We start from the raw sequence: 26,379 nt of genomic DNA, 5'->3' as shown, positions 1-26,379 counted from the left end.
AATACTGTTGAAAAATACTATACTATGGGGCTCCCTTCCTCCTTATCTGTTTAACCCCTTGCATAAAACCGCCGAGGTATACCACCAATTCCCCCCCCCACGCTGAAGTACCGCTGAGGGACCACTTACAGAGCCCAATACGGCACAGTAGGCAGGAGACGCCAGGACCCGGGGACACGTGAATAGGACCTCGAGGGATAAGGACCACCAGGAACCCTGAGGATACATATACCATATGCTGTTACCTTACAGCTGTAAGGTAAGGGGACACCCATATTCTGATTACACAGGACCACGTGGGAGATATCCACCATCACCATTATCACTGTTTAAATCTCTACCTTATAGTGCACATATATTTTAAGCACCAGCATTGCAGGCGACTGTCTTGTTACATGCGATTTTGGGCTAATCGCCACTTGTTGTTGCACCAGCTGAATGGACAATTTTAACTAGGATTACTGTTCCATTGTTGTTTTTTTATAGCTTCAAACACTGTGCACCTTTTTCCTTCTGTTTTGGATTATTCCCAGAGGGTTGTTTCCCTCTCACCAACACTTGGATCGTTTATGCGTTTTTGTTTTGATTCAACAATTTGATTTATTTTCTTTGATTGTATGATTCAATTTAGTGCACTGCACCGATATTTAAGTCTATGGTATAAAGACACCCGCACAGAGTCGCTTTGCTTAACCCTCCCTTGGCTTTAACACCATATGCGATTTCTTTAGTCACAAGGCAAGCAATTACTTACATCTTTTGCCTTATCTAGCTAATGATTACTTTTGCACACTGTTACACATATACTTTGACTTAGCAGATTTTCTTTTCAGATCTATTTATTGTTCAGCACTAGCACTTTGTGTGCGTTTTTCGTCATTTTTAACAAATCGCATGGTGATTCACTTTATATATTTTTTATTTCGTCCACTATTTTATGTATAGTACTTTAGTCACTGAAACAAATACAGTAGTAGTTATTTTCACGGACCTTCTTTACATTCAGCACTGCCACTTTATGCAACTCTGCTACCTAAAAAATCGCATTGGGACCACCAGTCTTATTTATCATTAATTGTTTTTCTTATCCATTTGTCTACCACTCAAAATACTACTACGCATAGGAGTGAGGGTCCCTCACTATATATACATATATATTTTTTATATACATATATTGTCTTTTCTTTTTCTACGTTCCATTTATTACCTGTAGTGGAGACGATATTACATTTATCTTCTAATCTTTTGAGTACCTATTGAATATATTAAACCTGTTTTAACTAGATTCTTCACCATAGTACCGCGCACCACTACCTTTTTACCTAATGTTTTGGAATGGCCCAGCTAGAGCCCAGACCTAAATCCTATTGAAAATTTGTGGGGTGATCTGAAGAGGGCTGTGCACAGGAGATTCGTTTAAGGGTCTGCACACTTATGCAACCATATTAAAGTGTTTGTTAAGGCATTATTAAACGTCTATGCCAGCCCCTCTTTTAGAGACTGGCAGAGCACACTGTGTATGTTGTATTTATCCACTTCAGCCCCGGAAGATTTGGCTGCTCAATGACCAGGCCATTTTTCGCAATATGGCACTGCGTCATTTGACAATTGCGCGGTCATGCGACACTGTACCCAAGCAAAATGTACACCCTTTTTTTGCCTGCACAAATACAGCTTTCTTTTGGTGGTATTTGATAATCTCTGCGTTTTTTTTTTTTTTTGCGCTATAAACAAAAAAAAAAAGCAACAATTTTGGAAAAAAAAAACTATTTTGTACTTTTTGCTATGTCCCCTATTCTTCTTTTTTTTTTTTAAAAAAAGCTATTTTTTTCCTAAGTTTAGGCTGATATGTATTCTTCTGCTGATTTTTGGTAATAAAAATCGCAAAAAGGGTATATTGGGTTGCGAAAAAGTTATAGCATCTACAAAATACAGGAAAGATTTATGGGATTTTTGTTTATTTTTTTTACTAGTAATGGCAGTGATCAGCGATTTTTATCGGGACTGTGACATTATGGCGGTCAGATCGGACACTTTTGACACATTTTTGGGACCAGTGACAATTATACAGCGATCAGTGCTATAAAAATGCACTGATTACTTGGTAAATTTCACTGGCAGGAAAGGGGTTAACACTAGGGGCAATCAAGGGGTTAACTGTTCCCTAGTGTGTGTTCTAACTGTAGGGGGATGGGAGTGACTGGAGGAAATGACAGATCGTGGTTCCTAGCTAGTAGGAACTCACGATCTGCCTCTCCTCACAGAACAGGGATTTGTGTGTTTACACACACACACACACGTCTCTGTTCTGCCTCTCAAGCCTGCAATCCCCAACCAAGCACATAGACACCCCTGCAGTGCAGCGCGTGGCTGCTATCCCGTTTAAAGGGGCTGACGTACAGCTAAGACGGTTCGCAAGATCGTGCTGACCTGCTGCTGTATGACGGCAGCTGGTTGGCAAGCAGTTAAAAATGAGCGCTATAAATACTGAATATTGGCTGTCTTCAGGCCGGTCTGATCACTCGCGGCCCCTTTTCAGCTCTGAGGTCTTCTGTGGGAGGGGCCGTGATCTCCCACTGACGTCAGATGGAGATCACATGGCCACTCGTCTCCTCCGCAGAAGCCACCCATTGGAGCTGGAAAGCGCATGTGAGTCATGTGACCGGCTTGAAGACAGTTGATATTCAGTATTTACAGTTCTCATTTTTAAATACAACATACAGTGTGCTATGCCAGCCTCTAATAGAGAGGCTGGCAGTGACAAATTTTATATTTTAATATTAAAATATTAGTGGTGGGGCCGGTGTTCTGTCAAAAACTATCCGGCCATCGGATAGTGTCCGCCCCGTACTGTGCAGCGCTTGTGCAGTACGGAGGACAAGGTGACTTTGAAAGTCTCCGAAGAAGAAGAACGGTGCCTGTGCTCTGAGTCCAGGTGCAAGCCACACACATCCAAGTGGACATACGGTAGCACATAGTAACGGGGCCACTTGCCACACTTCGGGCACAGCCTCGCTGCGCTTGGCTATTTTTTATTCTAACTCTTATGTCCACTTGGATGGTGGGGCTTGAACCTGGACTCAGTGCACAGGCGCCGTTCATCTTTGGAAACCTTCAGCATCTCCTTGTCCTCCTTACTGTGCAAATCATCATTTGACCCCCAGGTTGAGAAACACTGCTGTAAAGCAGATTGTGGGTGTTATGCCAGCTCCTGCAGACTGTGTAGCTGTTTGCCCTTACTGCCGATACAGTCAAGCAGTTACTGAATGACAGGATGCTTAATAAACTACCTAGTGCATTCATTGAGAACTACAATCCATCAACTGCAAAGGCCGACAGTACTTGTAGTTCATTGATTTACAAGGATCTGTGAATGAATGACGCGGCCATGTGCTCTTTTTGAATTGTGACAGCGAGTGCAGGGAGAAGATCCCAGGCCCGCTGTCACAAAGGGGGGGCGGTGGGGGGCCCAGATGCTGAACATGTTACACCCTAAATATTGGTGTAACATGTCCAGAAAGGTGAACTTAACCTTTAAAATATATGGGCCATTTCTTGCCTAAAAACTGTATTGAAGTGGGGCTTTTGCCTTGCACTCCATTATTATTAGTACTTCTGTTATTTTACACTGTGCTGCAAAGAGATCAAAGCTGAATGAAACTATATATCAACCTCCTGTAACCTACAATAAGGGTAATGGGACTAAAAAAGATGATGTGATTATCTGTTGATGCTAAAGCTGAATTTCAGGTGATTAAAAATAATATATATATATATATATATATATATATATATATATATAATATATATATATATTTTTTTTTTTTTTTTTTTCAGAAAAAGAGCAGGTATGCATTAACCAGTCCCGACCGGCGCACGCCGATGTACGTCGGCAGAATGGCACGGGCAGGCAAATGGGCGTACCTGTACATCCCTTTAAATTTGCTGCCCTGCCATTGCGAGTGTGCCGCCGGTGGCACGCTCACGTGCTGGTCGGGACCCCCGCGGGCATACCAGCGATCGTCTCACAGGGCGGCTGAACGGAGAAATGCCATTGTAAACAGCATTTCCCCATTCTGCCTAGCAACTAGCGACGCTGATCTCTGCTCCATGTGATTGGAGCAGAGATCGTTGTTCACTAAATGAAAGCCCAGCCCCCCACAGTTAGTAACACACCCCTAGGAACACTTAACCCCTACACTGCCACCCACTGGTTAACCCCTTCCCTGTCAGTGTTTACACAGGAATCACTGCATTTATATAGCAGTGATTGCTGTATAAATGACAATGGTCCCAATAATGTCCGATGTGTCCGCCATAATGTCGCAGTCACACAAAAAAATCGCTGATTGCCGCCATTACTAGTAAAAAAAAAATGATTAATAAAAATGCCATAAAACTATCCCCTATTTTGTAAACGCTAGAACTTTTGCGCAAACTAATCAATAATCGCTTATTGCGATTTTTTTATTTTTATTTTTTAACAAAAATATGTAGAAGAATACGTATCGGCCTAAACTGAGGGGAAAAATGTTTTTTTAAAATATATTTTTGGGGGATATTTATTATAACAAAAAGTAAAAAATAATGCATTTTTTTTCAAAATTGTCGCTCTATTTTTGTTTATAGCGCAAAAAATAAAAACCGCAGGGGTGATCAAATACCACCAAAAGAAAGCTCTATTTGTGGGAAAAAAAGGATGTCAATTTTTTTTGGGAGCAACGTCGCACGACCACGCAATTGTCAGTTAAAACGACGCAGTGCCGAATCGCAAAAAGTGGTCTGGTCTTTGACCAGCAAAATGGTCCGGGGCTGAAGTGGTTAACAAATGTGTTTTTTTTTTTTTTAAGTTTTATATTGTGGAAGTAAACCCTCCTATTGTTTTCAGCCAAGGAAGCTGCCATCTTGGCCTTTGTTTAATCTTTAACTGCCGTGATGCTGCACATGTGATCAGCTATGACACTAGCCATTGGGTGGCTTGACAGTTTGGTTGACAGCACAAGCAAATGTGACAGATAGCAATCCCGGCATGCCGGAAATGTAACTGTTTGTTTTTTGAAACCATTAAATCAATGGGTTTACTTCTGCTTTAACTTTTGGGGAAGACACTGAATCAAACAATTGTGACGATCGTCCATGTATATGGCAGCTGGTCTGACAGAAGCTGGCCATGCATGCTGATAAACCAGCAGCCGACTGGCTCCGGATCAGCGCTCTTAGCCATTGGCCCCGTCCCCCCTGTCAGAACACAACAGCTCAGCGGGGGGTTACTTTACTAACATTGAATTGTTAGTACAGTGGCTCCAACTGGAGCTGTCTCTTTATTATTATTTTATTTTTCCCACTTAACTGTGTACTAGGCTTAATAAGTTATAATTGTAAGGTTGCTCAGTATTCCAGGATATATGGAAAGAGATAATTTGTTTGACAATTCTCCCCACCCCCCCCCCCCCTTCTTTTTTTTTTTTACAGGTAAAGAGGTCTCATTCAGAGGCAGAGTGCTCCGAGGGCAGGAGGTTACGGTCCCTGAAGGATATATCGGGATTGTCCTGAAGGAGGATAATAAACCTTTCTCAGAGGAAGAGGTAAAACTGCGTACCCATAATTGTTTTTTTTTTGTCCACACCTCTGGCTATACCCTTTCAGTCCCCTCAAAAAAATCTAAATGTAGGCCTGCAGTAAAATGTGATTATACCACCACACAGCCCACTTATGTGGAATACAGTGAATATAGAAAAGAATCTCACCCTTTAAAATAATCCCATTTTGTTGCTTTGCAGCCTGAAATGAAGACGCGCTGTTTTAGTTTTATTCAGCTGTATTTATTTACTCAGTGCAAATTATAACATCTAAGTAAAGATATAACACCAAAATGTCAGAAAAAAAATCAAAAACAGAATCACGGAGTTGGAAAAAGGATCTAACCCCCTCCTAAAAATGACAATCAGGTATAGCGAATCACCTTCTCAATGTCACACAAATCCATTTGACTTTCATCTGTGATCAGCTAGAATTCTTTTGATTAGCTCTACATGAAAAGAGCGTTCCTGGAGCATTTCAGTCCCCGATAGTGCAACTGAAGCAAACAATCAACTATGGGTGGCGTGGCACTGTCAAAAGCTCTCTGGGATAAAGTTGTAGACAGGCACAAATCAGGAGATGGATTAAAAAAAAAAAAAAAAATCAAAGGCTTCATCAATGCCTAGAAGCACAGTGAAGTCTATTAAGAAGTGGAAGGTATTTCGTACAAGACAAACCCTCCCTGGTTCAGGATGTCGCTCCAAACTGAATGAAAGAGCAAGGAGGAAACTGACAAAGAGTGGTCATTATGTGCACGTGACAACAGTATAAATTCTCCACAAATGTGGTTTGTATGGGAGGTTTGCAAGAAAGGCAACTTGCAGTCACAACTGAGCTTTGCCAAAATGCACCTTGAAGATTCTGAGACCACATGGAAAAGGGTGTTCTGGTCAGATGAGTCTAAAAGTGAATTATTTGGCCTCAACACCAAATGATATGTCTGGTGGAAATCCAATACAGCTCACTATCCAAATCACACCATTCCTACAGTAAAGCAAGGAGGTGGTAATATCCACCATGCTTATCTGCATTGCAATACATCCAGTGGAGCCTAGACATACAGGGTCTATGTTTATGGGATGGAGTGTGTAGGGGGGGGGGGGGGATAAATCCTTGTCTGTTTTTAAAAAAATAAATATTTTCACCCAAGTACATAAAATTCCCCCCCAAAAAAATCGAGGACCCTCCCACCTCCACATTTATGCACGCCTGTATGAACTTAAACGTACGTGTTGGACACACCTGCTATACACATGTTACATATAGCCACGCACACTGGAGTGAGAGCAAAAATCCTAGCTCAATACCCCCTCTATATCACTAAATTGATGACCTATAGGGGGCTTTTGAAGCGTCACCTATAGAAGATATAGGGCACTGACGTTTGTTGCCATTTAACAGTTTGACGTGTTGGTTTACTTGGTGCAACCTCGTGTCTTATATTTTACCAAAAATTGAGTTAATTGCATTTGTTTGCCCTAAAATTCACTTTAGTGTGTGTGTGTGTGTGTGTGTGTGTGTGTGTGTGTGTGTGTTTTTTTTCTTCCTAGACCTTTGCGGTAATATCAAGTGACAAATCATTGGAACTACTAATATTTTATTTTCTAGGGTGCCTGCTTTCAGAAAATCTATAATGTTTGGGGGTTTTATGTAATCTTCAATCCTAACGTGATTTTTTTTTTTTTTTAAAGTATGCAAAAATGGCTCTGCCCAACTCCCCCCAACTCCATTCCCCCTTCCCTACAGTGGCAGCAGTGTGTGAAAAGGAAAAAAAAACCCGGATATACAGGTACATTGACCCTGGTAGGCACCCTGTCCAGCTGTCGTATAATATAATAATAATAATGATGATAATAAAGTGGTTAAATTGCTTTAACCGCTTAAGGACCGCCTCCTGCACATATACGTCGGCAGAATGGCACGGCTGGGCACGCTCTGTAAGTGCGCCGGCACGCTCGCAACCCAGTCCTGAGCACCGTGGCTACGGGACCCGTGGACCTGATCGCCGCTGGTGTCCCGCGATCGGGTCACAGAGCTGAAGAACGAGGAGAGGTCTGTGTAAACAAACCTCTCCCCGTGCTTCCTACTGTGGCTGTCACCGATCGTCTGTTCCCTGTTATAGGGAAAGACGATCAGTGACATCACATGCCAGGCCACGCCCCCTACAATAAATAAAACCACACAACGTCACACATAACCCCTAGTCATTAACTCCTTCACTGCCATTTACACAGGAATCAGTGCATTTAAATAGCACTGATTGCTATATAAATGACAATGGTCCCAAAAATGTGTCAAAATTGTCCGTCCTAATGTCACAATAAAAATCGCTGATCGCCGCCATTACTAGTAAAAAAAAAAGAAAAGAAAATATTGATAAAAATGCTATAAAACTATCCCCTATTTTGTAAACGCTATAACTTTTGCGCAAACCAATCAATCGCTAATTGCGATTTTTTTTTTTTTTTTTTTTTTTTTTTTTTCCCAAGTTCGTCTTTCAGGACAGCCACCTTAGAGAGACACTGGCTCCTCCCTTCTTAGGAAACACCGCCTTCATTTCCATGATTTAAGCCTCATCCTCCCTCCGTTCCTCAGTTATGGTGTTTCCTCCGGTGGGGAGACACCGCTAAGGAACCTTAGCTAAATCAGTTGGCGAGACTGAAGCTATCCGAGCGGAGCTCCGGCCCCACTCGGCAGTCCGATCGTCTATCGGTCTACTTTCGGCAGTCCGGTCAGCTAGGGAGCTGAATTTTCGTACTGACCATACACTCTAAACTTCGCTTGGGGAAAGCAGGAAGTTTTAGATGATCATCCGTTCATTCACCCAGGAGGGTGCTTCAACGGGATAGGCAGTCCGGTCGGCTGGGGAGCCGAACTCTTGTACTGACCTCTTTTACACGCACTCTAAACTTCGCTTGGGGAAAGCAGAAAGTTTGGGGAGGTCCATCCCTTCGTTTCGCCCAGTGGGACGCTGCAACAAGACGTCCAAGGTCCCCCTGGGTTTACAGTCGGCTTGGAGCTGGAGACCGGACCGGATGACGGGCGACGTCGGTTCCGGTGGGGGCGGATCTCTTCGTTGTATCCGCGTCCTCTGGTTCCGGACGCGGCACGTGAAAGGGGACCAAGCGTTCGGCTGGTGCAGCCTCTCTTTCTAAAGTTGTACAGGCAGCTGTAGGAGGCACGTTCGTACCACTCTTCCTCAACAGGAGAATGTCTGAAGCAGAGGCTCCAAGAGCTCCTGGAGATAACAGCACCAGCCACTCAAAGGTAAGGGGAACCCTGGGGAGGTGTTCCCTTACTTTATAACCAGCAGCTCCACTGGTGTTTCCTCCTTGGTGGTCAGGGGGAAGGGTAGTGCGTCTGGGATCCTGGTGTTGGTTGATCCTGGGGGGAGCACTCCCGGTGGTCCTCTATGTAGCGCTGGTGTTTCTTTTTCTTTTTAAATCTTATGCTGCTCTCTCTCTTATTTCTGTTTTTCAGAAAGCCACGAGCAAGTCCCCCCATGGTTTTAGGAAGAAGTGTCCTTCATGTAGAGCCTCTATGGGGGATTCCTGGTCCAAGGCACTTTGTAAAGAGTGTATTGAGGGGATGCTTAGGGAGCAGGCAGCAGAACAGGGTGCAGATCTGGCGGCTTCTGTGAAGGAACTCTCTAGTACTTTCCAGTCCTTCAAAAAAAATTTCTCCAGTTTCCAGTGGCCTCAGCCCCAGAGCACTCCTACACCAGCGCAGCAGAGTGTACCATCTAGCCCAATGGATGTTCCTCCCGCAGGTGGAGAGAATCCAGGGGGCTCCAGAGAGGAAGCTGAGGAAGAAGTTGACAGTGTCGTCTCAGATTTCCAAGGGGAATCTGACGATGAGGGGTTGGATGGGGAATCCAATAGAACTTCACGGTATAAGCTTTCCCTGGAGGAAGTGGATGAGCTCTTAGGAGCTATTCATACCACTTTAGGCATACAAAAGGAATCGAAGACATTGTCACTCCATGATCAGATGTACAAAGGCATGGGGGAACAGAAAAAGCGGGTGTTCCCGGTGCATGACGTTTTGATCGATGCCATCAGGAAGGAATGGCAGGATCCCGAAAGGAAACCTTTCTTTTCTGGGGCATTAAAACAAAGGTTTCCTTTTTCGGAAGAGGAGACTCTGGTCTGGAATAAATCTCCCAGATTAGATGCTGCTTTTTCCCAGGTGTCCAGACACACTGATCTGGCCTTTGAGGACATGGGGGTACTTTCAAACCCTATGGATCGAAGGATGGATTCACTCCTAAAGAAGGCCTGGGATTCATCACAGGGAAATCTTAAACCAGCCATGGCAGCCACAGTAGTGGCTCGTAATATGGAGTATTGGCTTACCCAGATCAATGCGCACATTGAAGCAGGGACGACAAAGGAGACTGTTTTATCCTCCTTTTCCATGCTGCTTAAGGGGATAGCATACATTGCGGACGCTTCGGCTGAGTCCGTAAGAATGTCTGCAAGGTCCTCGGCTCTGACCAACTCAGCCAGGAGGGCCTTATGGCTGAAGACCTGGCAGGGAGACAATGCGTCCAAAGCAAAGCTCTGTGGGATCCCCTTTACAGGAGACTTGCTGTTTGGGCCAGGTCTTGAAGCAGTGCTAGATCGCACAGCGGACAAGAAAAAGGCCTTTCCAGTTAAGAGGAAATTAGGGGAGCAGTCAAAAAGAAAGACTCGTCCCCAGAAAAGATTCGAAGCCCCTAGAACTGTTCGACAGAAGAAAAGTTGGGGGCTCAAGGGCAAGGGGCCCGGGGGAGCAATTTTTCGCCCTCCTGAACAGCCCAAAAAGTCCCAGTGACGGGGTCACAGTGGGGGGAAGGTTGGGGGCCTTTCTCCCACAGTGGGAGATGATCACCTCCAATCAGTTCGTGTTGGGGATCATCAGAAGAGGTTACCGTTTGGAGTTTTCAGAACTCCCCCCTCTGAGACTCCTTGTCACCGAGCTGCCAAAATGCGCAGAAAAATCATCTGCCCTTCTTTCCTCTCTTCAGGAGTTAGAGGAACAAGAAGTGGTAGTAGGGGTCCCAGTAGGAGAGACAGGCAGGGGCTTCTATTCTCACGTTTTTGTGGTTCGCAAGCCTTCGGGAAAGTTCAGGCTCATCCTGAACCTGAAGCCTCTGAATGTCTCAGTCACCTACAGAAGGTTTCGGATGGATTCAGTTTACTCGGTGAAAGCACTTCTTCCACCAAACTGTTTCATGGCATCGATAGATTTAAAAGATGCATACCTGCATATTCCTATCGCAGAGACCCACCAGCGGTTTCTCAGGCTGGCAGTGAGAACCTCAGTTGGGGTGCTACACCGGCAGTTCAAAGCACTTCCCTTTGGGCTATCCTCTTCCCCCCGGATCTTCACCAAAGTGATGGCAAAAGTTCTGGCATTTCTGCGTCTCAGGGGAATCTCGGTGATCGCGTATCTCGACGATCTTCTCCTGTTTGCTCCTTCTCCAACGCAGCTGACTCAAGATTTACAGATCGCAAGAGACCTGTTGGTAAGCCTGGGTTGGCTTTTGAACCTGGAGAAATCCAACTTAAATCCTTCCCAGAGGGTCACCTTCCTGGGGTATGTGTTGGACTCAACAGAACAAAAAGTCTTCCTCCCCTTAGAGAAAATTCAAAAGGTAGACAAGGCACTGTTGTTTCTTCAGGGCAGCCACCAGATCTCAGTAAGGAAGGTCATGTCGGCATTGGGCTTGCTGACGTCCGCACTCCCAGCGGTTCAGTGGGCGGGTTTACATTTCCGTCCCCTGCAATTATTTATACTGAAGGTTTGGGACCACAGCCAGGGGTCTCTGGATTCTTTGGTTTCGGTTCCAGATCAGGTAAAGAGGTCCCTCTGGTGGTGGAGAAAGGGAGCAAATTTTGTCCCAAGGCCTAGAGTGGATTCTACAATATCCAGGGTGGTCACAACTGATGCGAGCAGCTCAGGTTGGGGTGCACATCTAGACTCCCGTTTGATACAGGGTACCTGGGAGAAGAGGGAGTCGAAGAGATCCTCGAATTGGAGGGAGCTGAGGGCAGTGGATCTGGCTCTCAGGACCTTTCAGAGAGAACTCCGGGGACATCATGTAAAAGTAAGGTCGGACAATTCCTCGGTGGTAGCCTACATCAACAGACAAGGGGGCACCAGGAGCAAATCCTTATGGGCCCTAGCAAAAGCCATCCTCAGGTGGGCCGAAGCAAATGTCCTGTCCCTTTCAGCGATCCACTTGAAAGGAGAGCAAAATCAGGTGGCAGATTTCCTCAGCAGGAAAACACTGAGAGAAGGCAACTGGGTTCTCAAGCAGGAAGTTTTCGAAATGATCACCCAGAGGTGGGGGATTCCTTCGATAGACCTCTTTGCCTCGAGGGAAAACGCGAAGGTAGCCATCTTCTTTTCCATAAACAGGGGAGACGGGGCGTTGGGGGTGGACGCACTAGCAGAGTTGGGGTTTCTCCAGGTGCTATGCTTTCCCCCCTCCCGTGCTGATTCCGGCAGTGTTAAGGAAGTTTCAGGTGGAGAATACTACCCTTATTCTAATCGCACCTCACTGGCCCAGGAGGCCGTGGTTCTCCATTCTGAAGGGTCTGTCTGTAGAACCCCCTTGGATTCTCCCAATCCGGGAAGATCTCCTGTCTCAGGGTCCAATCTGCTGTCCTCAGGTGGAGCGGTGGAACCTTGCAGCTTGGCTTCTGAGGAGGAATTGCTGAAGGGCAAGGGCTTCTCGGATCGTTTAGTAGCCACTCTCCTAAACTGCAGGAAAAGGGAAACCCAGACCATTTACTTAAAGGTATGGAGGCGGTTCAATAGCTGGTGCTCAGAGAGTTCCTTCAACGTGTGCAGCCCTGTAGCCGTTCTAGAGTTCCTGCAGGCTGGGGCGGATAAAGGTTTAGCCCTCGGAACACTGAAGGGTCAGGTATCCGCTTTAAGCGTGTTTCTAGAAAAGCATCTAGCAACAGACCCTTGGATAATGAGGTTCTTCAAAGCCCTAAGTAGGCAGAGACCTGTTTCAAATTCCCCCTTCCCAGTTTGAGATCTTTCTTTAGTTTTACAGTTTCTCACAGGAGAACCTTTTGAGCCATTGGAATCTTGCTCATTAAAACTGATCACTCTCAAAGCGGTGTTTTTGGTGGCAATCAGTACAGCAAGAAGAGTGAGTGAACTCGAAGCCCTTTCTGTTAGGGCACCTTTTTTTCTGGTTTTTAAGATGGATCCGGCCTTTTTACCCAAGGTAGCCTCTAGTTTCCATAGAGTCCAGGAGATTGTGCTACCTACTTTCTGTTCAAATCCAGTAATGCCCCGTACACACGAGCGGACTTTTCAACATCCAAACTCCGACGGACTGAGTCCGTCAGACTATTCGATCGTGTGTGGGCTGCAACGGACTTTTGATTCGCCAAAGTCTGACGGACTTTAGAAATGAAGCATGCTTCAAATTTTCCCGACGGAACTCCGCCGGACCCGGTCCCCTTCGAAAAATCCGCTCGTGTGTATGCTACTCCGACGGACTAAAACCGACGCTAGGACAGCTATTGGCTACTGGCTATGAACTTCCTTATTCGAATCCAGTCGTACGTCATCACGTTCGACTCCGTCGGAGTTTGGTGTGATGGTGTGTGTCCAAGTCCGTTCGGTCGAAAAGTCCGCCAGAACTCCGTCGGAACTCCGGCGGAACTCCTTTGGAGGTCTGTCGGACATAAGTCCTCTCGTGTGTACGGGGCATAAGAGAACAGGAACACATCTTTCATAGACTGGATGTTAGAAGATGTGTCCTTCATTATTTAGATTGCACAAGTCAGTTCAGGAAGTCTGATTCACTTTTTGTGTTATTTTCAGGGGCTAGGAAGGGTTCCAAAGCCTCTAGACGTACGATAGCCAGATGGTTAAGGTTAGTCATTGGGCAGGCTTATATAGCAGGGGGGTTAGAACCCCCAGTTGGGATTAGAGCGCACTCAACCAGGGCAGTGGCAACTTCTCAGGCAGAGTGGGCTGGTGCATCTCCTGAACAGATCTGTAGAGCTGCAACGTGGTCCAGTTTTTCTACGTTCGTGAAACACTATAGACTGGATCTTCTGTCAGCCAAAGACCAGGCCTTTGGTCGTAAAGTGCTGCAAGCAGTGATCCCACCCTAAGGTAATGTGCTCGCTTATCCTCTCTAAGGTGGCTGTCCTGAAAGACGAACTTGGGAAAAACGGAGTTACGTACCGGTAACATCCTTTTCCGGGAGTCTTTCAGGACAGCACCGGTTCCCACCCAGGTTTTTGGAGAACGTCGGGAACTCATCACATGAGACCGTCAGGTAAGATTAAAAGTTTGTTTGACGTGTTCTTGTGTCTCCCCAGTTGGCCGGAGGTACTCTGGAAGAACTGAGGAATGGAGGGAGGATGAGGCTTAAATCATGGAAATGAAGGCGGTGTTTCCTAAGAAGGGAGGAGCCAGTGTCTCTCTAAGGTGGCTGTCCTGAAAGACTCCCGGAAAAGGATGTTACCGGTACGTATCTCCGTTTTTTTTTACCAAAAAATTTAGAAGAATACGTACCAGTCTAAACTGAGGAAAAACAAGTTTTTTTTAAATATATTTTTTTGGGATAATTATTATAGCAAAAAATATTGATTTTTTTTTTTTTTTTTATTTTTTTTTTAAATTGTCGCTCTATTTTTGTTTATAGCGCAAAAAATAACCGCAGAGGTGATCAAATACCACCAAAAGAAATCTCTATTTGTGGGGAAAAAAAGGACGCCAATGTTGTTTGGGAGCCACGTCGCACAACCGTGCAATTGTCAGTTAAAACGTTGCAGTGCCAAATCGCAAAAAGGGGCTTGGTCCTTTGGCTGCAAATTGGTCCGGGGCTTAAGTGGTTAAAACACCCAAATTAACCCTGTATTTATTAAATAACAATGTTAAAAGAAAGTGGTGATGAAGCAGGAACCTCCTGTGAGGGTAGAAACGTAGACACTGTAATTTCTAAATTGTTTTTAAAGTAGTTGATCCTTATTCCAGGTCAGTCACCAGGCAATGAAGCCAAGAACAGGCTGCATTACTTACTGAATGACCTGGAACAAGCATGCAGCCATTGAAGCTAAATATGTCTTGTCTCCCGTTCTACATACTATGTTTCAGGTCCATATTTCAGTAGGTAATGAAGCTAGGATCAGCATGGCAGACCTAAAAGCCTGCAGTTTTAAAATACAAATAATTGGTGACAACATAATTTTGTAATGACAGGTTCCCTTTTAAGCATTTCTTTTTTTTCTCCTAAAGACTGCCAATGCTGGTCACACACCATTGTATGCTTGTGCAATCTCCTTTATGTTGTTTAGTCGTGTCCATGTGACCTCATGGACCATAGCGTGCCAGGGTTTTCTGTCCTCCACTGCCTTTATAAAATCTCCTTTATATTTACCAACAAATCTGAGAAGAGCTGATTGGATATAAATTAGATAGCTTGTCTAGATTGTACAATTGCCAATCTACACTATTAGGTTTGTGTGTGTGTGTGTCGCCAGCTTAATATGAACATTCTGACACTCATGACTTTAATTTTAGATGTGCAGATTGCAAGAAATGAAGCCCATTTGAGGGTTATAGTTCTGCATCTACCAGGATTTAGGATCCATTTTAATGTAGTTGTAACATTGATTGTCTTTCTCTATTCCAGGATCGTTCACTGACAGTCAGAACCACTTTCCAGTCCTTTATGCAATGGAACCTGGAAACGCCACCATCAGCAGACGATGTCTTAGTGAGGTCACTAGCATGGCCGAAAATTGCTGCTGCGGTAATGTGTTCAGACCATAGTATTTAATTGCTCAGTCATCTAAAGCATATATTGTTTATAAATTCAGATTTTTGTAATCTTCTTCTGTATTTGGTTTACACACGATCAGTAGTAACTCATAGAAAATAGGGGTTATTTCTGCCTACAGGGGGAATTTGACAATGGCAAACAAAAAATCCTTTGACCAGCCTCAGCTTGTAGAGAAGTAGGAGTATTATCGTTTATTCAAGGAACACTGGGTCCCAGATTTGCAAGGCATTGGAATGATTACTAAGGATAGCAGCTGCTTGTTTAGACCTTTTTAGTGCTAATGTTTCACAAATTAACATTACTTCTATAGCAGGTTCAATAGCAGAACCTGCTAGGAAAATAAAGATTTGGATAGGGCTTATAGACATTTGTCATTACAGCTGCAGGAATGTCAAAAAATAACTCTGGAAGTGAATGTGTAGAAGTATGCTTATGTTCTTTGTTCTGGTGCAATCTAGCATAGATCCCCAGATATGGCTAAGGGGGGCACGCTTGATTGGGTCTGAGAAGTATGTGATCTCAAGTGGGGGACAACAATCCAGGAGATCTGTGTCTGGCCCATCAGGAGGGACAATGCTGCCCACCCTGCAACTGTTAGTGGTTTATGCGTTGGAGAGGGTGGAAATAGCAGGACTGTTCCCTTTGCATTTGGGATCTGACATGTTGCACAGCTAAACCGAGACATCATTTAAAACTCCCAAGAGAACAACTTGGTTAGCTACAAATCAACTGCTGAGAGCAGATGTGATTAGTGGACATTGGGTTATTGTAGGTAACAGCAGGGACAAAACCATGTGAAAAATGTGTCCTTTGTGATTGGAGCAATGGTGGGAATAGTCTCCCTCACCCTAAAAAGGTGGGAACAAAATCTGTAGAAAACCTGTGTGACAGACCTAGCCGGGACAGAGGCCGTTGGAGGGGACTGAGTGCCAGGCTCTTGAATTGCGATTATGGGCCCTGGAATTTGGGGGAACAGTGCTCTTTGTGAGCTGTATGCCTGGGGACCCCTGAGGTGTTACTTGGATTCAGGTCCATGCCCCCCCCCCCCAAGACACACACAGACTGGATATGTATATGCCATATTAGCAATAGACTGAATCACACTGTTGGGACACAAACTGTTAGATGCTAATGTCATCAACTCCAGCCACCTGTCTGTTGTGTAAATGAGTCTAGTCTTGATCGTAAGAATATTCCACACAATGTTGTTGTGCTAATTAACCCTGTGTTTATGTTTATGGTAATGTCTATTAAATAGTCCGTCGGTGAGGTAGGAGACGTACCCTGAAAAGTGTACCTCTCAGACAACTAGTCTGGGTCAATGATTAGATAATTAGCTCGTGCTAATTAGGTTAGGTTTTAGTCATCTTGCTTTATATATCTGTGGGAGATCTCAAATAAAAGATTATTCCTAGTATACAGGAAACAAACAAAACTCTAGACAGCCGCACTCCGGGAAAAATAAAAATGCCTTTATTTCTTCAAGTAAAAAAACTCCATATCACACGAAACATTTTTTTTTTCTTCTCCCCCCCCCCCCCCTTTCTGTTCTTTTCTTTCTTTTTTCTTATTCTTTCTTTTTACTCTTACACTCTTGGTCACCAAATGATCAAGTGCAGGAGACACATGTGTGGAGACTTCATGATGATAGTTCATCAGCTGTCACTGCTTTCCACCCTTGATTTTACCATCACGTGTTGACATCTGTATAGTATATATTTGTTTTTCATTTTGAACAAAAGCTAGCTATGAGTAAGAGCCCATTCACACAGGGGCAACACGACTTGTAGGCGACTTGAGTCAGGCAACTTGGACACGACTTGAGTTAAGATCACAGCGCGACTTGGGACGACTTCAAAACGACTTGTGATGACTTCAAGCCCGACTTGGGACGACTTACAAGTCGCCCCAGGCCAGGCGACTTTTGCCGAGGCCAAGCAGAGAATGAGCTCAAGGGGGAACTCCACGGCAAATTTCTGAAAAAAATTTGGCGTGGGTTCCCCCTCCGAGAGCATACCAGGCCCTTAGGTCTGGTATGGATTCCAAGGGGAACCCCCTACGCCGAAAAAACGGCGTGGGGGTCCCCCCCAGATCCACACCAGACCCTTATCCGAGCACGCTACCCGGCCGGCCAGGAAAGGGGGTGGGGACGAGCGGGCGGCCCCCCCCCTCCTGAGCCGTACCAGGCCGCGTGCCCTCAACATGGGGGGGGTGCCTTGGGGGAGGGGGGGCGTGCGGCCCCCCCCACCCCAAAGCACCTTGTCCCCATGTCGATGAGGACAAGGGCCTCTTCCCGACAACCCTGGCCGTTGGTTGTCGGGGTCTGCGGGCGGGGGGCTTATCGGAATCCGGGAGCCCCCTTTAATAAGGGGGCCCCCGGATACCGGCCCCCCACCCTATGTGAATGAGTATGGGGTACAATGTACCCCTACCCATTCACCTGTGGAAAAAAAGTACAAAAAAAAAACACAACACGGGGAAAAAATATTTTATTGCACAGCTCCGGGGGTCTTCCGTCTTCGGGGGTCTTCTCGCCGGACTCCTCCGCTATCTTCTTGTAGCTCTTTTGCTAGCGGAGGAGTCCGGCTTTCTTCCTCCCCGCCGCCGGCCTCTTCTCCCGACTTCGGGGGTCTTGTCCCCCTCTTCGGTTCTTCTGCCGGGCCACCGCGCCTTCTTATAGCTCTTTTACAGGCGGTGGCCTGGTCTTCTGTCGCCGCCGCCTTCCGTTCTTCTTCTTCTTCTTCTTCTTCTTCTTCTTCTTCTCCTTCTTCTCCTTCTTCTTCTTCTTCTTCTTCTTCTCCTTCTTCTTCTTCTTCTCCTTCTTCTTCTCCTTCTTCTTCTCCTTCTTCTTCTTCTCCTTCTCCTTCTTCTTCTTCTCCAGGAGATGTTGACACGACGCTCTCTCCGGCCACAATGCCAGGGACGCGCTCCGCTGCCACTTATATAGGGACAATGGGGCGATGTCACATGGGTTGGTCACATGGGTTGATGTCACATGGTAAGGGGGCGGGGTCACCATGTGACATCAACCCATGTGACCAACCCATGTGACATCAACCCATGTGACACCGCCCCATTGTCCCTATATAAGTGGCAGCGGAGCGCGTCCCTGGCATTGTGGCCGGAGAGAGCGTCGTGTCAACATCTCCAGAAGAAGAAGAAGAAGAAGAAGAAGAAGAACGGAAGGCGACAGAAGACCGGGCCACCGCCTGTAAAAGAGCTATAAGAAGGCGCGGTGGCCCGGCAGAAGAACCGAAGAGGGGGACAAGACCCCCGAAGTCGGGAGAAGAGGCCGGCGGCGGGGAGGAAGAAAGCCGGACTCCTCCGCTAGCAAAAGAGCTACAAGAAGATAGCGGAGGAGTCCGGCGAGAAGACCCCCGGAGCTGTGCAATAAAATATTTTTTCCCTGTGTTGTTTTTTTTTTTTGTACTTTTTTTTCCACAGGTGAATGGGTAGGGGTACATTGTACCCCATACTCATTCACATAGGGTGGGGGGCCGGTATCCGGGGGCCCCCTTATTAAAGGGGGCTCCCGGATTCCGATAAGCCCCCCGCCCGCAGACCCCGACAACCAACGGCCAGGGTTGTCGGGAAGAGGCCGCACGCCCCCCCTCCCCCAAGGCACCCCCCCCATGTTGAGGGCACGCGGCCTGGTACGGCTCAGGAGGGGGGGGGGCGCCCGCTCGTCCCCACCCCCTTTCCTGGCCGGCCGGGTAGCGTGCTCGGATAAGGGTCTGGTGTGGATCTGGGGGGGACCCCCACGCCGTTTTTTCGGCGTAGGGGGTTCCCCTTGGAATCCATACCAGACCTAAGGGCCTGGTATGCTCTCGGAGGGGGAACCCACGCCAAATTTTTTTCAGAAATTTGCCGTGGAGTTCCCCCTTCAGAGCTAATAATTCTGTCAAAGTCGCCTCCGTATAGACGGAGATCCGACTTGGAGGCGATCTCCATTGAAATCAATGGGTACCGGTCGCCTACAAGTCGGATAGAAGTAGTACAGGAACCTTTTCTGAAGTCGGAGCGACTTCAGTAGTGTGCATTAAGACGGCTCTCATTCACTTACATTGCTTTTTAAATGTTGTCCGACCTGAGGCGACTAGGGGCGACCTGAAGTCGGATCAGGAGTTGCCCCTGTGTGAATGGGCTCTAAGCGCTGGTTTTAGCGTGAAACACGTCAGTATTTTGTTCTATGCTTTTTCCCTTTGCTGTGATGTTTTGTGTGATATGGAGTTTTTTTACTTGAAGAAATAAAGGCATTTTCATTTTTTCCGCAGTGCGGCTGTCCAGAGTTTTGTTAATTTCCTGTATGCTTGGTTTGTGCAATCAGCCTGCACCTGGAACCCCCACCTGTCTGGAGAGTTGGTAGTCTGCCGCTGGATTGGCCTGGAGTGGTGGACTTTTGCTTTCTTTGTCGACTTTCTGGATCTTTTAAAAGATTATTCCTGATGTACTTCAAGACTGGTGTTGTCTCGTTCTTGGGGGTTCCTATAGCCCAATCCATTGGAATTATGTTCCAGGACTTAGGAAGCGGTATACTGACGGAAGCACTCAAGTGGAGTGTGGGGGACGTTCCGTCACAACCTGCATGACACTGCAGCTGGTAGAAGCTGATGGAAACCAGCGATGATCGTAGTCCTTTTAATAGTTTAAAAGGCTCTGACATAAGACAAGGGAGTCCTACATGACTTACCATGGTCTTTGACCTGGAGAGTGCTCAGCAGCTAACACAGTACATAAGGAACATTGAACCCCACTGCCTGAAGGTCACAGTCAAGGTTTTCTTTGCTCTGTCTTTGGCTTACTCAAGGGGGTCACAGCTGTAAACCTGTGTGGTAAAAGTGCTGCGCTATTGTGCCAGTGATCCAATTAAATGAACCAAACAACTATAATAAATGTGATCACAACATAAAAAAATTACGTGCATATACTTATAGCAGTTATATGAATGGAAGGTATCAAATAGGTTAAATAAACTATTCTAACAAAACACATGTCGCATATAAATGACTATAAAAGTGTAACGTGTGGAAAGATGCCACCACAAGAATTAACATTAAAAAGTGCATAGATCATCATATAAAGTTCTGATAGTCCCAATAAAACAGTGCAGACAATCCAATACCAATTGACGCGTATATATATTTATAGAAGTCCTCAAAGTGTGAATATTCCCCTGATCACAAATCGCACAGAGTGGTACAGGTTTTGCTCAAGAATATCCCTGTATTTAGCACCATCCATCTTTCCCTCAACCCTGACTAGTTTTCCAATTCGACTGCTGAAAAACATCCCCACAGCATGATGCTGCCACCACCATGTTTCATTGTGGAGATGGTGTTTCTTGGGTGATGTGTTGGGTTTGCGCCAGACAGCGTTTTTGTTTTTTTGATGGACAAAAAGTAAAATGTTAGTCTCGTCAGACCAGAGCACCTTCCTCCATATGTATTTGGGAGTCTCCCACATGACTTTTTCGCAAACTCAAAACGTACCATTTTTTGTTTTTTACTGAAAGTAATGACCATAAAGCCCAACTCTATGGCATGTACGGCTTATTGTCGTCCTTTGTACAGATACTCCAGTCTCTGCTTTGGAACTCTGCAGCTCCTCCAGGGTTACCTTGGGTCTCTGTGCTGCCTAATTAACACCCTCCTTGCCCAGTCCGTGAGTTTTGGTGTGCAGTTGTCTCTTGGCAGGTTTGCTGTTGTGGATATTTTTTTTTTTTTTTTTTTTATATAACTTAACCCTGACTTGTACTTCTCAACAACATTGTCTCTTACTTGTTTGGAGAGTTCCTTGGTATTCATGGCAGTGTTTGGTTAGTTTTGCCACTTGCTTAGGTGTTGCAGCCTCTTGGGCCTTTCAAAAAGTTGTGTATATGTAATGACAGATCACGTGACACTTAGGCTGGCCATACATTATACAATTTTCTTCTATAGATTTCCTTTAGATTTACCAAAACCATATAATATGTCTAAACACTTTCAGTTTGTGTGCAATCAGGCAAGTCCTTATACTACACAGTTGAAGGTAAATCTAAAGGAAATTGAATAAGAAAATTGTATGGTGTATGGGCAGCTTTAGATTGCACACATGTGGACATCATTTCACTAATTATGTGACTTCTGAAGGTAATTGGTTGCACCACCAGAGCTTTTTATGGGCTTCATAACAAAGGGGGTGAATACATATGCACATGACAATTATCATTTTTTTATTTCAGAAAAATAGCTTTATGTATATATTTTTCTAATTTTACTTCACTAACTTAGACTATTGTCTTCTGATCCATCACATATAATTCAGATTTAAAAAAAACATCGAACCAAAGGCTGTAATGTAACAAAATAGGTAAAAAGCCAAGGGAGTGCAAGACACTGTATGCGTTCCATGTCGGTGACCTGGCAAAGCATGGCTTGCGGCAACCATGTAACTACAATTGTTACAAGGTGGTCCACAATGGCAAAGTCTTGCTTTCTCTTACTACAGGTACCATTTTTAAAGGCAGATTCCACTTACATTTCTGGTAGGCAACTGTTTTATAGTTGCTTACATTGTCTAAGGCTGTTGCAGTCAGTTTTTTTTGTTTTCTGTTTGTAACAAAAACTTAGAAAATGGTTTAGCAGAGTGGTGATATATGAAGTGTAGCCTACTTTCCCTACAGTTCTATAATGTCATTCTCCTTCCTTTTCAGGTCCACACACCAGTTGATTAGAAGGTCACATTTCTGTCTATCAAGATGTATTGTTCCAGTAAATATTTTGCATATGTAATTTCATTGCTTATAATTGTTGGTAAATGATATACTGCAGCTGTAATTGGGCACCAAAAGTGTATGATGTTGAATATTTCTTTTTTTTTTAATAAAAAGAGTGTTAAAACCGTCATTGTGTATTCATGAGCACATGCAACCCAGACAAAAGTAGTTGGGTATTTTTTTTTTTTTTTAATTTCCAAGTAGTGTGTGGATTTATTTTTTTTTCTTTATTTTTTTTTTAATTGCAGACACAAAAAAAATGAAACTGCTGTTATTGTACCCTTTGGATCAAGCTTGTGCCACATGGTCTTTTCTAGACAATCTTGTGGGACTGATATTCATACAGTGCCTTTGAAAAGGTATTAATACCCCTTGAAATTTTTCACATTGTAATGTTACAGCCCAAAAAAAAAATTTGATTTTTATTAGCATTTCATGTGATGGACCAACACAAAGTGGCACATAATTAGTTGAGTGCATGAATAATAGTTGTCCTGTGGACAGATTCTCCCACTTCAGCTGTGGATGTCTGCAGCTCCTCCAGAGTTACCATGGGCCTCTTGGCTGCTTCTCTGATGCTCTCCTTGCCCGGCCTGTCAGTTTAGGTGGATGGTCATGTCTTAGTAGGTTTGCAGTTGTGCCATATGCTTTACATTTTGCAGTGTGTTCCTTGGCCTTTGTGATGTAGTTTGTTCACTAATGATCTCTAACAAATCTCCTGAGTGCTTAAATTACACACAGGTGGACTCTATTTACTAATTGGGTGACTTCTGAAGGCAATTGGTTCCACTAGATTTTAGTTAGGGGTATCAGAGTAAAGGGGGCTGAATACAAATGCACACCAAACTTTTCAGATATTTATCTGTAAAACACTTTGAAAATCATTTTCCTTTCGCTTTACAATTATGTGCCACTTTTTGTTTGTCTATCACATGAAATCCCAATAAAATACATCTACATTTTGTCATGTTACAACCAAAAAAACGTAAAACCCTTCAAGGGGTATGAAGGCACTCTAACACTTTCTGAACTGCTATCCTCCTCTGTAGAACAGAGCATGGGCCTAGCACTTACCCTACGCCAGAATCACCTGTTCTTTACACAGATAAACATTTCAGCTGCTTTAAAATGTATATATAAATATATACAGGCAGTGCCTGAGTTATGAATGACTCCTACTTACAAACGGCCTCAAACGCCAGCCATCCACGCTGGTCCTGGATACCTTTTGTGCACCGCCGGACACATCCCACACTGCTGTACTACGCCCCAGATAACATAAGCGCCCGGAACATCCCACATCCGTGCATAGGTGGCAGTTACACTTACAAATGCAGTGTTGTGACTTACGAACATACCTACAGTCCCTATTGTATTCGTAACTCGGGCACTTCCTGTGTGTGTGTATAAATAATACACTAGGTATAAACCCTTTGGTGGGGGGGGGGGGGTGCCAAGAGGGAAGTACCATGTGGGGGAGACCTGCAGCGCTCCAGAAGTGGGTCCCTGAATTTGATGTCTGTTGTCTTATGTTTTTCAGGGCAAATCTGCAGAAAAGTCCAGACGGGCAGCTCTATATAAAAAAAAAAAAAAAAAAACAACCTAAAAGGACTCCTGGGCAAAAGTTTTATGCAAGGAATGTATTGATAACCTAGTGAAGGCGCAGTCCACAAAGCAATGTAATGATCTAGCGGCCTTGGTTAAGGATCTTTCTAGCACTTTTGATTCTTTCAAAACGCTTTTTGTGGGGTTTACAGTTCTGCGGTACCAGCAACAATGGTGGTTGCAGCCACAAGTGGGGGCACTGCAGGGATGAGGCTGAGGAGCTGGATAGTGCAGCTTCGGGCTCCCAGGCAGAATCTGAGGGAGAAGGGCTGGAAAGTGATTCCAGTAAACCTTATCAGAATGAACTCTCGCTTGAAAAAGTGGAGGGTCTCCCAGGGTATATTTATACTACTTTCGGCATTCAAGTAGATAAGAAACCTTTATCACTCCACGACCACCTGTACCAGGCCCTAAGGGAAAAGAAGGGTGCCCCCGGTCCACAAGGTTTTGGGAGAGGTGATTTAAAAAGAATGGCATGATCCTGAAAGGAAACCCTCTCTTCTTGAGGGCACTGAAGTACTTCCCTTTTCAGAGGACCCAGCATCAGTTCGGAACAAAAATCCAAAACTAGACGCAGCCTTTTCACAGGTGTTCAGGCATACTGCCTTGGCCTTCGAGGATATGTGGGCCTTATCAGATGCCATGGGCAAGAGAATGGATGCTCTTTTGAAAAAGTCCTTGGATTCTGCTGTTTGAAGCCAGCTATGGCAGTAACCTGCAATTTAGAATTCTGGCTGAATTAATTACAGGCTTTGAATAAGGAACATTTAGGGAATCAATGTTATATTCTTTTCCTATGACCTAGCGGGGATGCTTCAGCAGAAACAGTCCGGATGGCTGCAAGGTCCTCGGCACAACTAATTCCGCCAAGAAAGCTCTATGGCTCAAGGCGTGTCAGGGGGACGGCGTGTCTAAAGTCAAGTTATGCAGGATGTCTCTCACAGGGGACTTACTTTTTGGTCCCAGATTGGAAGCAGTACTAGAGCGGACAGAAAAGTAGTTTCCAGTTAAGCGTAAGCTACCGCAACAATCAAAGAAAAGATTGCAGGTACAGAATCGCTCCGGGGCGCCAAAAGTCAAAAAAGGCCTGGGGGGCAGAGAGGAAAGTGTGAGGGAGGAATGATTTTTTTTTTGCCCTCCTGACCAAGCCTGTAAAACTCAATGACAAACTGACTGCGGTGGGGGAAGATTGGGGCTTTCCCCCCCACAGTGGGACACGATCGCCTCCAGGCAATTCATTGAGGATTGTAAGGAGAAGGTATAATTTAGAATTTTAAACTCTCTCTCTCCCCCCCCCCCCCAGACTTTTCATCACAAAACTTCCAAGAAGCACAGAAAAGGCCAGGGGCCTTCTGGAGGGAATGAAGAAGTTGACAGAAGTAGGCAGGGGCTTCTACTTTCATGTTTTCATGGTGCAGAAGTCCTCAGCCTGTCAACCTACAAAAGATTCCGTATGGACTCAATATGTTTGGTGAAACCACAGCTTCCTCCAAACTGCTATATGGCATCCATCGACCTGAGGGATGCGTATTTACACATTCTGTTTGCCCAAAGTGGTCAAAGATTCCTCAGGTTGGCAGTAAGAAAAGAGGAAGACACAATCCACCTGCAGTTCCAGGCACTTCCATTGGGCCTGTCCTCATCCAGAATATGCACCAAAGTCATGGCAGAGGTTTTCACAGTTCTCCACATCGGTGCATTTCTGTAGCTGCCTACCTAGATAATCAACTCTCTTTGTAGCCTCACAAGAGCAATTGGTTCAAGTTCTAAAGTAGACCAGATATTTTCTAAAATGCCTAGGCTTTTAAACATGGAAAAGACCAACCAGATCCCCTTACAACGGGTGACGTATTTGGGGTACAAGTTGGACTCAACACAACAAAAAGTTTTTTTTGCCCCAGGAAAAGGTGCAGAAAATAGAGGATACAATGAAGTTGCTGCAGAACAATCAGCCAATTACAGTGAGACAGTGATGTCAGCAGTAGGGCTCTTGACCTCCACTATTCTTGCAGTGCGATGGGTGGGGTTACATCTTCACCCTCTACAGAAAGGTATGGGACCACAGTCAAAGGTCTTTAGACACTCTTGTGTGCATACAAACACAGGTAACAAGATCACTTTGGTGGTGGAGAAAGGCAGGGAACTTGTCCCGGGGGGGGGGGGGGGGTTGTGGATCATACCGGTCACCAAAGTGACGACAGATACAAGCGGCATGGGGTGGGGAGCACATTTAATCACTTTCAGACCGGACCATTTTGCTGGTCAATGACCAGAGGTCTTTTTACAATTTGGCACTGCGCTGCTTTAACTGGTAATTGCGCGGTCATGCAATGTTGTACCCAAACAAAATTTGCGTCCTTTTCTTCCCACAAATAGAGCTTTCTTTTGATAGTATTTGATTGCCTCTTTTTATTTTTTGCGATATAAACGTAAAAAGACCGCAAATTTTGAAAAAAAATGATATTTTCTACTTTTTGTTATTAGAAAAATCCAATAAACTCAATTTTAGTCATACATTTAGGCCAAAATGTATTCAGCCACATGTCTTTGGTAAAAAAAAAAGTAAATAACTGTATATTTATTGGTTTGCGCAAAAGTTTTCACATCTACAAACTAAGGTACGTTTTCTGGAATT

The 26,379-nt window shown here is 44.9% G+C and overlaps 1 protein-coding gene across 1 annotated transcript in view; it reads left to right on the top strand.

The window, feature by feature from the left end:
• The window catches only part of RNASEH2C (ribonuclease H2 subunit C), a 30,381-nt gene extending 8,114 nt beyond the window's left edge, over nt 1-22,267 (top strand). The window contains exons 2-4 of the mRNA XM_077456128.1: nt 5,473-5,585; nt 15,236-15,355; nt 22,077-22,267. Coding sequence (XP_077312254.1) covers nt 5,473-5,585; nt 15,236-15,355; nt 22,077-22,097 — 254 coding nt within the window. The 3' untranslated portion in view covers nt 22,098-22,267. The remainder of the gene's footprint in view (nt 1-5,472; nt 5,586-15,235; nt 15,356-22,076) is intronic.
• Nucleotides 22,268-26,379: the final 4,112 nt, after the last annotated feature.

Source organism: Lithobates pipiens, unplaced genomic scaffold, assembly GCF_037356315.1.
Source record: "Lithobates pipiens isolate NorthernLeopardFrog02 unplaced genomic scaffold, aLitPip1_a1.2 Scaffold_10, whole genome shotgun sequence".
In the NCBI taxonomy this organism is placed as follows: domain Eukaryota; kingdom Metazoa; phylum Chordata; class Amphibia; order Anura; family Ranidae; genus Lithobates; species Lithobates pipiens.
The sequence above is the reverse complement of the archived record's forward strand: the minus strand, read 5'-3'. Positions and strand labels throughout refer to the sequence as shown.